The sequence below is a fragment of the Pelophylax lessonae genome, assembly GCF_965119305.1.
Source record: "Pelophylax lessonae genome assembly, chromosome: 7".
In the NCBI taxonomy this organism is placed as follows: Eukaryota; Metazoa; Chordata; class Amphibia; order Anura; family Ranidae; genus Pelophylax; species Pelophylax lessonae.
Genome location: NC_138774.1, coordinates 37,614,851 through 37,631,127, shown reverse-complemented (window position 1 = coordinate 37,631,127; position 16,277 = coordinate 37,614,851). Strand labels below are relative to the sequence as shown.

General features: G+C 43.0%; 1 protein-coding gene across 2 annotated transcripts in view; it reads left to right on the top strand.

Moving 5' to 3' along the window:
* Positions 1 to 14,815, top strand: part of TAPBP (TAP binding protein) — a 47,710-nt gene extending 32,895 nt beyond the window's left edge. For both annotated transcript variants that reach the window (XM_082262571.1, XM_082262570.1), the window contains 5 exons: positions 1,145 to 1,486; positions 4,173 to 4,496; positions 9,559 to 9,648; positions 11,771 to 11,817; positions 14,735 to 14,815. In XM_082262571.1, coding sequence (XP_082118697.1) covers positions 1,145 to 1,486; positions 4,173 to 4,496; positions 9,559 to 9,648; positions 11,771 to 11,817; positions 14,735 to 14,746 — 815 coding nt within the window. In that variant the 3' untranslated portion in view covers positions 14,747 to 14,815. The remainder of the gene's footprint in view (positions 1 to 1,144; positions 1,487 to 4,172; positions 4,497 to 9,558; positions 9,649 to 11,770; positions 11,818 to 14,734) is intronic.
* The last annotated feature ends 1,462 nt before the right edge of the window (positions 14,816 to 16,277 follow it).

Sequence of the window (16,277 nt, the reverse complement as noted above, 5' to 3'; positions counted from 1 at the left end):
AGTGACACTAATTCAGTGATCAGTGATAATATACACTGTCACTGTACTAATGACACTGGCTGGAAAGAGGTTAACATCTAGGATCGATCACAGTGTTAACTGTGGGCCTAACAAGTGTTAGGGCTCTTTCACACGGGCGTTCTGATCAGATCCGCCTGTCAGTTTTTTAGGCGGATCTGATCGGATGCCCCATTCAGCCCTATGGAGCAGTGGATCTCAGCGGTGACATGTCCGCTGACACCCGCTGTCATCCGCATCCGATCCTGTCCGTGAAATCCGGACGGATGGAAACCCCATTTTCCATCCGTCCTGGGGATCGAATGAGAGCGGACAGGCGGTACGCTGTCATCCGATTCTCCATAGAGAGCAGCGGGGGCTGTGACACCTCCCTCTCCGCACTGCAAGCGGAGACGGAGCTGTCATCCACCGGCTCAGCGGGGATAGCGGATCGATCCCCGCTGAGCAGCACGGATCCGCCTACGGGGGCGGACCGTGTGAAAGAGCCCTTAATGAGTGTAATGTGTGCTGCTTTTTGCTAAATATCTTTGTTTCTTATCCCTGCTTTGTTTTGGAGTTTTCAGAAAAAAGCAAGAGTAGCAAAAGTAAAAAATTTAAGCAGCATTTTTAATTCTTTTTAAAAGTTATGCTACGTGAATAGTAAAATGTAGCAAATATAAAGAAGATGCTATCCCAATTTGGCTGCAAAAGTGGAAATACAAAATAAACTAAAACAAAAATACATATTTTTTTTTTCCTGGGTCAACAAGGAGTAAAGAAAGTTTAAGAAAAAAAAAAAATCACAAACAAATTGAAAAAAAAACCCCAAAAAATATTATTGATTTAAAAAAGGTTTACATGACATCTTGTGCATATCGAATAAAACATAATCAATTTAATGCAACAATAGTGTTATATTGTATTTTAAAATGACACAATGTTTACAAACACAGAAATTGCTGGCATTGGGGGAAGCAGAAGGTCAACAAAAGGGAAAATGGTTGTGCGCCTGTGTACTTTGATTCAGTGTTTCCCTGCCGTACATGGCATTCCCAATGTAATTATTTAGGCATATCAAACATTTGTTGTCTCTATATAAGCCTCCAAGGCAATCCCATGTTTCCACTGACAGTCTTTCCCCTCTCAGTTTCTCTAGCTGTCTATACCTCCTCTGTGACGGTGAATGCCCCTCTAGGTAAGTCTCTGACCTTGCCTTGTGGACTATGGCGTGGACAGCAAAGTCGCTTTGCCGTGGAATGGCGCCACCGTGCTCTGGGAGACGGGAAGGTCCTCTACGCCTATGATGGGTGGCGTGACAGGATTGAGGAGGATCTCCCTGGGTATACTATGAACTTCTCCACCTTACATTCCAAGGGCGACGCATCACTTGTACTGGAGAAGGTTGAGACCTCACATGAAGGAACCTACCTCTGTATCATCTATGTGCCGTACCTGAGGGCGCAGAGAGATATCCAGCTCCAGGTCATAGGTAAGACCTGAAAACATATAGATAGTTAGATACTGTACATATGTGTGATCGGTAGTTACATAGTATAAACAAAGGGAGCAAGAGAAAGGGAAGGGAAGGACCATAAAACCTTGCTCACCCGGCGCTCAAACTAATCAAACCTAAAAACTAAGCTGCTGCTATATAATAATAAACAATATGCAAAAAGGTGTATACATATAATATTAAAGCATATAGCTCCAAAATATGACACACTAGCAGCGCTATACAGTCCACTGAACGAACTTCAAACAAATATATGCAAGGGAGAAACAGTTCATGCATAAAGTCCCAAAGACATCCAAAGAGATGCAAGTCCCAAGAGTGTGAATCCTCAAAATTCGTCACCAATGGAAAAAACAGGGAACCTCCACCTCACCGCTGTGCACACCCCTATGGTTGGGAACTCACCAGATAGAAGCTGTATATGCGCCAAACAAGATGGTACATAAGACCTCCCGATCACCTCCAAAGGTTAGATAATGGCCAGAACTTCAATGAGGTAAGTGGGTATCTGCCAACCGATAAGCTCCTCAGCATAGCAAACCGTAATACATGTAAAATAATGGGGTCACATTGCGTAATCCTGTATAATGAACTTTTATTTCCCCACACATAAAAATCCCTCAAGCATTGCACTTACAAACGTATGTATATAGAAAGCGTTGAACAAAAGAAGAAAGACCTGCGTCCTGTAGCCGTTCCCCGTCTGGATGGCCCGCTGCTCGGTACCTAGCTGCGAGCCTTCGGGTCCGGCGTGTGACGTCAGCTTCCTACGTGACCACGCCGTGACGCGTTTCGTCAGCAAATGACTTCAACCGACGGCGTGGTCGCGCGGCACGGTCACTCGTATTTATTGCAGTGGGCAGAATTAAGTTACAAGGTCTAAGTTACATAGTATACTTAGAACAAAGAAAAGAGAGATCGCTGAGAGGCTGAGCCGGGTGTCGGTCCAGGCACCTGACAGATCCCAACTTACATTGTTGTGATGACGCAGTGCCTGGACCGACATCTGTGACATCAGCAGAGAGCAGACTTCAGCCTGCTCTTTGCTGAAAACTGATCACAGGAGTGCAAAACGAATTGCACTCCTGTGATCCATTGGAGAAGTACAGCCAAGCGAGCTTTGGCTATACTACTTCTCCTTTTAAGGGTGTGGCTAAGACAGGTAACCATACAAATTTCATGAATGAAGGTGTTGTTACCTTGAATAAATTAGCCAACGTACCTAGAGGATACATTACATAGAAAAAACATTATACTGAATTTTATATAGCTAAAGGTAAACTCTGTGTAAGGTTTGTAATGCATAGTCCAGCTTGGACCAATGTAAGTATCCATATTGCATACCTGTGGGACCACTAGTAGTTGCCCCTACGACAGTGATTGGATCAGCATGGTCTTTATGGTCCTGCAGCTGCCCTGCCGCATAGTAACCACAGGGGGTTGCCTGCTTGGCACAGCCACCATTCAGAGAACGCCTTGCATTTTTCTCAGCCAAAGGACCTTTACATCATGCAATAAATTCTATTCTAAGAAATGATGGTAAGTAAGACTGCGATGACCGTTGGATGAGGACCTACTTACCATTGATTTATTTTATTTTTTATCATAGAATTTATTCCATGATATAAAGCAGTATTTCCCAACTTTGTTTTAGTCAAGGCACCCTTTACAATTCCGCACAATTTCGAGGCACCCCATTCTAAAATTTATAAAACTAAATGAATAGTTTTACATAATGCATATGATGCATTATGTATAATGCATATAATGCATAACACCCCTATGCGTAGGGCACCCAACATTAATGGTAATTTATTCTTCCAAAAGCAAACACCTTTGCACACTGGTACTGACTAGTATTCCAATGTTTCTATTCTCCCTCAGCTAATGTGACCCCCAGTGCTGATGGAAAGTGGCAAACAAGGGTGCTGTGCAGGTGCCCAACGTCCTCCTTATCAACCAATGGTGTCATTGGTTGTTAGGACACTGGCGGGTTGAAGGTTGTAATGGTGCACAATGAACCTGTGACTTTATAATGAATAGGCAGGCTTGATCCACCTGCTTGCTTGAATACAATTTTTGGGCAGTTTCTAGGCATTTTGCCAAGGCACCCCAGGGTACCTAGGCACCCTGGTTGAAAAAGGCGGATATAGGAGGTCCTTTGTTGTAATTTCATTTGGATATATCTATTTTACGGGCATTACAGCTGTATGTTTGTATTAGATTTGTATACCCAGTGGTGTTTTTTTTTACTATTGAGTATAAAACAAGACTGTTATTTTATATAAATGATTGTGTATGAGACATATGGGTGCCATTAAAGTCCATATCATGGCAGAATATATTTCTGCTAGAATCTGCTTCTACTGATTAGTTTAGGATGTGGCACAATAGATGTCCTGGTTTTCTACACTGTATTAGCTCTGACTACTACAGTGATCTGCTTAATGAATGGTCCCACAGCTATCCCATATTGTCCCATCTGGGCCAATGTGACTATGCGCTACAAACCTTACCTCAATAGGAGTTATTAAAAATGTGATTGACCGTCATTTTCAATCATATTGAAGCTGCAAAGGCATGAACGGTGTCTATAAACCACTCTGTTGTTATAACTGAGCCCCAGTAGAACTTGTGTTGATCCATGTTCTTCTTTCTCCAGCGAAGCCTCAGATCACCCTCCTGCCCTCCCCGCTGTTCGCCCGTCCTGGTGAAGAGGTGACCCTTTTCTGTGAGATCTCCCACTTCCACCCTCTGGAAATCTCTGTGGACTTCCTGGTTCAGCTTCCAGGAGAAACAAGTCAGACTCTAATGCCTGGAACCTCCCTTTCTGCTCATGGCAACAACCAAGACGGTACCAACACCATCACCGGCTACCAACGCTTCATAGCTAGCCCCGAGCTCCACGGTGCACGCTATACCTGCCTCGTCAACCATGCCAGTTCCACGAAAGTGATGTCACAAAGTCAGACTCTCCAAGTTGCTGGTAAATCTAAGATAATACTGTATTTACAATGACTGATAGGTCACTGAAGAACTCAGGGATGGCTATGTGTGCTGCTATTCGCTTATTTTCTCTCCATGTCACAGCAGAATTATCAGCCTGGTATCAGGCGGTTAGGCCGCCGTTCAGGCTAAAATATCTTCTGCCTATGCTCAGATTTTCACTCTTTCAAGGCTGCTGGAGGAGGGTAAAACTGTCAATTACATAATTGGTAAGGTTGAAAAAAGACACCAGTCAATCCAGTTCCATCCTGAGTGTGTGTGTGTGTGTGTATATGACTGCTATTCCCGTATGCCTGTACATTGTGGTTGCTAAGAAACACATCTAAAAGTTTTTCTACACTCTCCACTGACACCACCAACTGTGGAAGGGAGTTCCACATCCTTATGTAGAAAGCAGAGGGGAGGCACCAACTAAGTGTGTAGCATTTTTAGGTTATCATTTAATGCATGAGGTTCAAAAAACTTACAGGAAGCAAGAGAAATTCCCATTGTTGTACTGGCAATCCCTGCCACCCTGCAGGCTCCACAAACGGTCCAAGAGGCTGAGGAAGATGTGAGCCGGATAGGGTGCCTCTATGTCCAGGGATGGCATAGGACTCCACGCTAACCCGCGTGGAAGTGACATCACCGGAACAGGGCAGAAGTCCGTACCAGGGTTGTCAATCATGGAGGCTACGCACTCGGAGCTCACAGCTCCTTCTAGTGGCCTCTAGAGCCTCTGAGCTGTGAGCTCCGACTGGGTAGCCTCCATGATTGGCAGTCCTGCTCCTGACTTCTACCCTGTTCCGTTGACGTTATTTCCGCACCTGTGTTTCACGATGGTTAGCGTGCAGTCCTCTGCCATCCCTGGACAGAGAGGCACCCTATCCGGTTCACATCTTTCTCAGCCTCTTGGATCGTTTGTGGAGCCTGCAGGATGGCAGGAATCACCAGGACTGATCAGTACAATGATGAGCATGAATTTCTCTTGCCTTCTGTACGTTTTTTTAAACCTTGTGCAATAAATGATGACTTAATAATACTACACTTAGTTGGCGCCTCCCCCTCCCCCTTACAGAGTTCCGGGACACACTTTGATGGCGGCTGCCTCCTTTTAGTACTTTTTTACTCTTCTCCTTGGATTGGTAGACTTTAATTAACCTTATTTAGCATTTTTGCTTATCAAAGAGACATATACCATTTGAAGCGCCAGATTCCCACTTTGTACTTCTCATTGGAACCACATCCTTACCACCCTAACAGTAAAGAACACCTTACGCAGTGTAAGATTGAACCGTTTCTTGTCCACTACCATTGTGTGGATGAATGTCTTCTTTAGAGGCCTAGGATTAAAAAGTTTTTAATCTTCTTTTTAAACAAATTTTATATTGTGATCATATCCTCTCTTAAAGGGGTTGTAAAGTCAGAATGTTTTTTATCCTATGCATTAAGATTAAAGTCCTTCTGTGTGCATGCAGCAGCCCCTCTAATACTTACCAGAGCCCCATCTCTGTCCAGCGATGTCCACGAGTGTCTCAGCCGTCCGAGATGCTCCCTCCTGATTGGCTAAGGCACAGCAGTGGTGCCATTGGCTGCCACTGTTGTCAATCAAAATCAGCTAGCCAATCAGGAGAGAGAGGGGGGGCGGGGGCGTGTCGGGGCTCCATGTCTGAATGGACACAGGGAGCTGTGACTCGGCTTGGGTGCCCCCATAGCAAGCTGCTTGCTGTGGGGGCACTGAACAAGAGGGAGGAGCCAGGAGCACAGAAGATTGACCCAAGAAGAGGAGGATATGGGCTGTTCTGTGCAAAACCAACTACACAGAGGAAGTATAACATGTTTGTTATTTTTATAGAGGAAAAAACAAAACTTTACAGTCACTTTAAGAGCCGGTTCACATTACAGCGATCCGACTTGCCGGGGCGACCTCACAAGTCGCAGTGCGCTGCTCGCACCGCGACCTCGGAGCGGCCGGCATGGACTTCATAACATTGAAGTCTATGCAGGTCGCTCCGGGTCGCCCCAAAGAAGCTCAGGACCCTTTTTCTAAGTCGGAGCGACTTGTGTCCTATTAGAACGGGTCCACAGCTTCTCTATGGCAGGCGACCTACGGCTCTAAGGGTCTCTTCTCCAGGGAGAATACTTTTTAATATTTCTAATTGTTCCTTGAAACGGAGGTCCTCCAGGCCACTTATTGGCTTTGTTGCCCTTCTCTGGACTCTCTCCAGTTCAAGGACATCCTTCCTGAGGACTGGCGACCAGAACTGGACAGAATGCTCAAGATGTGGCCGAACCAGAATTTTGTAAAGTGGTAGTGTTATAGTCTTATCTCTTGAGTAAATAACCTTTTTAATGCATGGTAGTAGTCTGCTGGCCTTGCTTTCTGCAGCTTGTCATTGCATGCTATTGCTAAGACTGTGATCTGCTAGGATCCCCAGATCCTTTTCCATCCTTCATTCACCAGAGGTTCATGAGCAGGGATCTCCTATTCCTTTTGTATTGAACTGCATCGTAATTGTACTGTCTACCTTTATATTGGAAAGCACTGCGCCAACTTTTGGCACTATATAAATCCTAAATAATAATAATAATAATAATAATAAATGAACATCCCCTAACCTCCTTATGTGCCCACAATTATCCTCTTTGAACCATCAAATTGCAGAAAAGTAGGCCGTAACACCCAGCCACTGCATATATGCATAGCTCCTAACTGTTCCTGACTTGGAGGGACTGTCCCTGATTTGGAGGGACTGTCCTTGATTTGGAACAAAGTCCCTCTGTCCCTCTTTCCTTCTCATTTGTCCCTCATTTTGGTCTGATCTATATAGTTGTATATAAAATTACCTTTTTATCTTTCAAAACGTGTTTCCCAGTGCTAAACCTTTCATCCAATTTCTAAATTGCTGCATTTGTAAAATTTTAGAAGCCAGTATAAAGGAATAGTAATGGTAAAAAAAAAAAACACTTGTGGGTTTAACTAATCGTTTTTTTGGTATAATTCTCCTTTAAGGGGGTGTGTCCTATGCCTCCATACTTTTCCTTACAGGTGTTCATGGTTGCCATCACAAAAGGTTGGGAGGTATGTATATGCAACCATGGCTGTCTGAGATTCTGTGCTGAGAGTTGCATGCTTCCAGCATGCTGAGTTTTCTCCGACAGCTCTCAGTTGCTTTTTGATTGGGTGCCAGCAGGATGGGCTCCCAATAGGCTCCCAATCATGTGACTGCCAATCACAGTAATCACATGATCAGGTCTTCACTCCGCCATCTGTCATTAAATCTCACAGGTTGATGTAAATGTGTAAGGCTCTCGCGCTATCAGTGTGTGTGTATATATATATATATATATTTATAACATTAGTATATTACACTGCCAAAGTGGTCAATAAAATATGGTACCCTAATTAACCACTTAAGCCCCGGAAGATTTTACCCCCTTCCTGACCAGGGCCTATTTTGCGATTCGGCACTGCGTGACTTTAACGGACAATTGCGTGGTCGTGCGACGCTGTACCCAAACGAATTTGACGTCCTTTTTTTCCCACAAACAGAGCTTTCTTTTGGTGGTATTTGATCACCTGTGCGATTTTTTGATCATGCGCTATAAACAAAAAAAGAGCGACAATTTTGCAAAAATAACAATATTTTTCAAATTTTTTTATATAAATTCCCCCCAAAAAAATGTAAAAATCAAAATTTTTTAACATTTTCGGCCAATTTGTTTTATGCTACATATGTTTGGTAAAAAAAATCGCAAAAAGCGTATTTTGATTGGTTTGCGCAAAAGTTATCGCGTTTACTAACAAAGGGAAAGATTTTTGTCATTTTTGTTGTTGTTTTTTTTAATGCGTAATGGCGGCGATCTGCGATTTTTTTTTTTTTTTGCGGTACTGCGACATTGCGGCGGACAGATCGGACCCTTGACTGACATTTTTGACACTTTTGGGGTTACCAGTGACATTTCTACAGTAATCAGTGCTATAAATATGCACTGTTACTGTAAAATTACACTGGCAGTGAAGGGGTTAACTTTTTTTGAGAGGGAGGGGTTATGTGTGTTACTAGGGGCGTGATTCTAACTGTGATTGGCTGTGGCTTGAGGTGTAGGAACAGTGATCAACGGTCCTACATAGTAGAACCGTATAATCACTATCCCTACACAAGGGAGAATGACAGGCGGTTTGTTTACATTAGCCGCCTGCCTTTCTCCCTCTCCACCGACGATCGCCGAGTGACCGGCGGACATCGGGTCCGCCGGTCACACACACGGGGGAGGGGGGACCGTGACCGCGCGGGAGCTCGCCTCTGGTGGCGCATGCTCGCTCCCCAGAGCCTCACAGGCTAGCGACGTAGTACTACGTCGCTCTGCCTGTGAGGGGCTGACTGCCGCAGTAAATATACTGTGAGCAGTCGGCAAGTGGTTAATATAGTGCAAACTCACATAGAAATATTTGATATCCATCACTATGGCATAAAGTGCAAGAAAAAAAATCGAGAAAAAAAAAAAATTGATTTTGCCGATTTTGTGTGTATGTATGTATGTATGTGTATATATATATATATACACATACACACAAAATCGGCAAAATCCGGTGTGTACAAATAAGTCCTCAATCAGCATTCAGGTGTATCCCTTCACCTGTATAGATTACTCTTTATATGGTGCTTTTCTTCATCTTTTGTCTTTTTCTCTCATACTTTTGTATATGTATTTTATATATTGGAGATTACACTATCACACGATTTTGCACTGTATTGATTAAGGTACCATATTTTATTGACCACTTTTGGCAGCGTAATATATATTTCATGTGTTTTTGCACTTGACTAATCAAGGTACCATATTTTACTTAGCACTTTAAAGGCAGCGCAACCCCAAAAACAATTATTCACTTAAAGGTTGACCGGGAGGCAGCAGGAAGGAGATAACCAAAATTCTACTTTTATTTTCTTTTATGTAATCCTGATAGCAGCCATGTTTGACGGTGTTTAGGTGTCTATTTACAGCACCGGCAGGAGATAGGACACTCTAAAATACTCTCTTGCTCCCTCTCTTCCCAGGTGTGTTGGGACCATCTATTGAGGACGGTATGTACCTCTTCCTGGTCGCCCTCTTCTTGTATGGTTTTCTGAGCTACCTTCACAGGAGATGTAAGTATGAAATGAGAATGTTACAAAGATTAGAGACTTACATCTATTTCTGAAATGTAACTGAACATTATATACACACACTATTCTACCAAAAGTATTGGGACGCACATGAACTGCATCCCAGTCTTAGTCCGTAGGGTTCAATATTCAGTATTGAGTTGGTCCACCCTTTGCAGCTATAACAGCTTCAATCCTTCTGGGAAGGCTGTCCACAAGGTTTAGGACGTTCTTTTTTTCGTCCTCGCTCCGGTCACCTTGAAAAAAAAAAAAGAAAAAAGAAAAAAATATATATATATGTTATCCTTCCTTGTGGCCTTCCCAGGTTCAGCCTGTCTCCTGGGTAAGAAGACCCCCTCTTATGGGCTGTAAATCTCCCTCAATGGTGGGTTCCCCTTGGTGCTGGGGACCCTTGCGTTTTTATATATTTTGGGCGATGTGCTGGATACCCCTACGCTCTGTTTGCCTGTGAGTTCTTGGTGACCTTTTTGAGGATATCAGACTCGACACCCCCTCTCTGGGTCTAGCCCTGGTCAATTCCGTGGGCTATGAGCCCCCTCTACTTGGCTCCCTGTGGTCGCCTGTGGTGTGACATACATGGTCAGTGACCGGATTTCATGGCTGTTCAAAACCATCATTGTTTGTAACTTGTCCGCCTGGGATACTACGTGGTCTTTGAAAAAGCCTCTGGGCGAAACGCGTCAGTCCCGTCCCTTTTGGCTGAGACTACTATGGTTACACTATATGGATATTTTGTATATTGTATTGTGAGATTTATTCTCTTTTAACAATCTTCTTTTTTATCTCTTTAATAAACTTATATACCTTTTTTCAACATGTTGTTTATTATTTGAACTTGTGCTCACCCATCAGGAGCCCTCCTCAACAATCCACTTCTTTTTATTTAGAGGAACCAGTGTTTAGTTACCCTTAGGGGTCCAAATCTGGATCCTTTGATATAATAATTTTATTCATTGTTTACTAGGATTGGAGGTCTCCTGGTTAATCTGACATATCCAACAATATACCCCCTCTTTGTTTCATATAACAAGGTTTAGGAGTGTCCATGGGAATGTTTGACCATTCTTCCAGAAGCGCATTTGTGAAGTCAGGCACTAATGTTGGATGAGAAGGCCTGGCTCACAGTCTCTGCTCTAATTTCGTTACAAAGGTGCCCATCAGTGACACCAATCAGTGCCCATTAGTGATGCCAGTCAGTGCCGCCTATCAGTGCCACCTATCAGTGCTTATCAGTGCCACCTATCAGTGTGGCATGTTAGTTCCTCCTCATCAGTGCAGCCTATCAGTGCACATCAGTGAAGGAGAAAAATGACTTATTTACAAAATTTACTGACAAAAACTAAAGCCCCGTACACACGTAGCGATTGTCGGCCGAACGATCGGCCGTCTTTTGTCCGGTGCTGTCCTGTTGGTTGAAAAGAGCTAAAGACTGCACACTAATTTTGTCGTCCAACAACAGCCGACTGCAGAAGCGATGTCATGTAATGGTTAACTTTCCGTGTGTTTTTTCTTCTCTGAGCATGCCCAGTCTTGCTCATCTGCTGTTTGTCGGCCGAATTCTGTATTGACTGAGGAACAATCGGCCGTTCTGGTGTTGGCCAATAAAAATCTTAGAGCCTGCACACCCGATTCTGTTCGGCCGAAAATTCCCAGTCGGTTGTCGGAAGCATCATACTAACAAGCCGACAATCGGCCGATCGGTCGGTGGCCGAATATTTACGGCCGACAATCGCTACGTGTGTACGGGCCTTAAGAACCTTTTTTTTCCAAAATGTTCTTTCTTTTTATTTTTTTTTTAGTAAAAAATAAAAAACCCACTGGTAATTACCACCAAAAGAAAGCTCTATTTGTGTGAAAAAAATGATAAAAATGTAATTTGGGTACAGTTTTGCATAACCGCGCAATTGTCATTCAAAGTGTGACAGCGCTGAAAGATGAATATTGGCCTTGGCAGGAAGGGGGTAAAAGTGCCCTGTATTGAAGTGGTTAAACATCCTTAGTTTCATAGTAATACTATTAGAAAAAGATATAACTGTCTCATTAACATTCTGCTTTGCATTAATACATACAGACTTGCTCACTTTTTGCTCTCTGTCTGTTGCAGTTAAACTGTTCTTTAGCACCGGTCGGGAAGAACCGAATGACAAAAAGGTAATCAGTTAATAATGAGCGAACACACCGAGCAGAATGTGGTCCATAAACTCCACTATGAAGCCAGCCACACATGATACATTCTGATCATACAATCTCCTCTAGATGTACCAACATCTCTTTAGGGCAAAAGGCATTCCTGAACAATCCATTACATTTATAAATCATCAGATAGACCCATGCACTACACCATTGTCAGCTAATCTAGAGGAGATTATACAATGGGATTGTTATGTGTGGGCACAATTGTACATGCTTGCTCTTTCATATTTTTGTTGTATTCAACATAGAAATGTGCAAATTAGCCACTAGTGGGATTTCTGAATTCGACTCAACCTTGATGCAGGGAGTTTGAAGTTTAAATTGTGACCCTTAATTGGCATGATTTTACATCTTCTTGCCAGAAATCTACTTCCATTGACTTAAATTGTACCGTACTCCCAGGGGTGTATTTTTTAAAAAAAATTCAGAGCTATTCATCCTGTGACACTTCATGTCCATTCATATTTTATTTTCTCTCCAGCTTAAATGATATTCCTTATACAGAATAGAGTGAACGGGGAGGTTACCACATTATGGCTGGCCACTAGATGGCGCTGATGATCATAGTACAATAAGTACTGTATATCAACTCCATCCAGTGGCCATAATGTGGTATCTTCCTGGGTCACTCTGTTCTGTATTAATGAGTATAAATGAATAACATTCAAGTTGGGGAGAAAATTGCCTAATAATTCATTTTTTCCCATCAGCATAGTCATAGCTCTATGATTAAGTACAATCTTGGTGAAATGTGTCAAAGGGGTGTGGCCTAGATGAGGGGACTGTAGCTGAAGTCTGCTTTTTTACTAAGAAACGTGGTCGGTGCATCTGAAGTGTGGTCCTGAGCCTTTTATTAGGGTGGATGGACGGAGAGGCATGCTCCTGAAGGGGCTGGGGCCCAGAGCGCAGACAGAAAGCCAATGAGCAGGGGAAGCAGGAGGCTTTAAAACTGTACTTTCTTTTGTATCCCATCCAGCCACCATTGCAAACTTAAGGAGGGCTAGTAAAAACTTGGCTTAAGCGCCTATTTTTTCCAGCCCCCCCACTTCTGGTGTGAACTAAACTAAGAGTTATATTTTTTTGGAGCATAACCCTTATTTCCTGCTGCTTGGCTGGTACAGGTCCCTGTATATTGTCATTAGCCCGTTCTAAAAGTAGGATCAGGTAGATGATGTTTGTGTAGATCAGGGGTCTTCAAACTATGGCCCTCCAGTTGTTCAGGAACTACAATTCCCATCATGCCTAGTGATGTCTCTGCATGTCAGAGTTTTACAATGCCTCATGTGATGTGTAGTGATCCCCAACAGATTGAGGGCTGTTATTTGAGGATCCCTGGTGTAGATGATCATTAGAAATTGGGGGGCAATGTATGGACCCCGCTTTCCTGTCCTTGGTGAAGGAACTCCTTAGTGCCTGTGTAAGGAGCCCTGGAGTGTGTCAACAGTGCACCAACGCTATACGAATAAGAAAAGGAGCCTAAAGCCCAACTCCGGGCAAAAGGTTTTACCCTGCAGTGGGGCTGTGCCGCAGGCGACTACTCGTTTTTTGGTCTAGGGGATTGGCTAAAGAAGATATACTTACCTAATCCTTCACTCTTCTTCGCACAAGACTGCCTCCTGTTGCTCCTGCACCCCCCTCTCTCCCGCAGTCCGGCGGCGTTGTGGACTGTTCCTGACATCCTCATGCCCATATATCTGCCTGGACGTAAGGAACAGTCTGATCGGGGGGGGGGGGCACTGTTTGCAGGTGGTGTGGAGGATCGGGTGAGTATAAGCCTTCTCCAATCCCTTAAACAAGGGATCTCCAAACTACGGCCCTCCAGTTGTTCAGGAACTACAATTCCCATCATGCTTAGTTATGTCTGTGAATGTCGGAGTTTTACAATGCCTCATGGGATGTGTAGTTCCGCAACAGCTGGAGGGCCGTAGTTTGGAGATCCCTGGTCTAAGGGATTGGAGAAGGCTTATACTCACCGATCCTCCACACCACCTGCAAACGGTGCCCCCCACCCCCTGATCCAACTGTTCCTTATGTCCAGGCAGATATATGGGCATGAGGATGTCAGGAACAGTCCACAACACTGCTGGATTTCCTGGGGAAACTTTTTTTTCTTGACGGAGTTGGGCTTTGCAAAAAATATTTATGTTAATTATTTTGTAGTATGCCAACTTTTGTGATTGAAACTGCAGTAATTCTTTAAAAATTCCATAGACTTGGTAATATAGAAATTTCCAGGTGCCAGGGGATCAAGGGCATCACATCCCACCAAGAATAGTCAATTTGAAGAGAAGACAGCAAAAAGGGATTTTTAGATGCCAAAATCATATCCACAATTTTATTACAATATATTTGTTAAAAACAGCACTTTCACAGTATTAATCATAAGACCATCACAAAGTGTTGTCAGAATGTTTATACTGCCCCATGCAGCCTGAATGTATGTTCAATATCTTCAGCCTAAAGGGCCATACACACTATAAGATTTTCTGAAGACTTTTTCCTTCAGACTTACCAAAACCAGATAATATGAGGTCAAACCTAAACACTTTCAATTTGTATGCAATCTGGCAGGCCCTTGCACTACATAGAAAAGGTAAATCTGAAAGAACTCTAACCACAAAAGTTGGATAGTGTGTATCCAGCTTTACATGTTTCGCCAAACATTGGCTTCATCAGGATATCGGATATCTTTAATGTTATAATGGAACTGATGTTCCAGTATGTGATGTAGGGTCTTGCAAAGCTGATTACAGTGTGCCTAGACTACCTGTGCAGTATTATGGGCTTTGGGGTGGGGGTGAGGGTAGTAAAACATCTAAAGGGGTTAAATTATAATAACGTATCTCACCCTGGTCTTAATTTGTTTTTATTTCAGAAAAAGAATTAAGAAGAGTAAAAGAACAGTCAACCACTGAAGAACGTGCCTGAACATTATGTGTGTGTGTGTGTGTGTGTGTGTGTGTGATAAAAATATTAACTAAAACTGGTGCACAAAGAATTTGGTGCAGCTGTGCAAAGTAACCAATCAGCTTCTAACTTCAGCTTAGCTTTGACAATAAACCTGGAAGCTGATTGGTTATTATGCACAGCGGCAGCAGATTCTGTGTGCACTAGTTTTAGTAAATCCCCACCAGAAAAAAAAATGGTCAGCAGTGCAGCATTAAACTACGTCAGATTGCAACAATGTTAATAGTGGGACAAATAAACAATGATTCTCAATGCATGCTGCGCCATGTGACATGTGCGTCAGAAATAGGCGATAACATTATTTGTGTCATTTTACAGAAATGTCGCAATTTGTGCAACATAGAATGAAAAAGATTGTCTATATTTTGGGAGCATAGAATAGACACATTAGTGCCAACCAGTAGGTGGCTCAGGACTCTTTATAAACTGTGGTCACTATGACATAAAAAATCATTTGTTCCAACTTGCGACCTTTTTTTTTTTTTTTTAAATGACAGTTTTTGTACATATTCTCCTTGTCGGGCCTAGAATGTGTGACACAGAGGGTCCGATAAAGTTTTGGCAGCGCAGTGTGAGAAATTGCAATAGGAAAATGTGTGCAAAATTGTCACAAAAATTGTGCAAATTGTGACAAATTATACATTGGACTGCAGTGACCATAGTTTACAAGGAGTCCTGCGCCACCTACTGGTTGGCATACGAATGTGCTTGTTCTTTGCACCCAAAATGTATCCAATCTTTTCAATTGGACACATAAATTGCAACATTTCTCAGAAATGGTGCAAATAAGGATTTCCCTATTTCTGGCGCACGTGTTGCATTCAATAGGAATATATATCAATATTGTTTATTTGTCACATTAGTACAAATCGCAGTCTGCACAATTTTAATGTCACATCGCTGATAGTCTATTGGACCCAGAGTGTGTATGACTGTCTGATGATACCTTTTTTGGACACATTTAAAGAAACTAAACTATCTGTTGGGTTTTCTATGGGCAGCCGTAAAATTTCTTTGGCACTGCTTTCAATGTAGGAGGCCATTTGTGTAACACTGAAATTGTTCACCTAGCATGGTGTAGTCCTTTCCAGTATCGCTCCAGTACTGGGCTGTACTCATAAGATATCGCAGGAAAAACAATACTATTCATGACCAGCAGGTGGTGATAAAGATGGGTTTCTGGTAATAGAAACCTGGCATGGAGGCAGCCATTGCTGACCTCTACATTTGGAAATGCTAAAGCTAGGTTCACACACGTCCAACTGCGGTTTGCAGTCCAGAGTCCGGTGCGATTTTGTTCACTGGTTCAGGTGCGAATTTTTACTTGAATTCACACCTAAACCGGACCCAAAATCTCAAAGGACCCTTTTTCAGAAACGGACCGCGGACGCTCTGGACATGTGTGAATCAGTTCCATTGAAAGTCGGTCCAATTCACATGCTACGCGAATC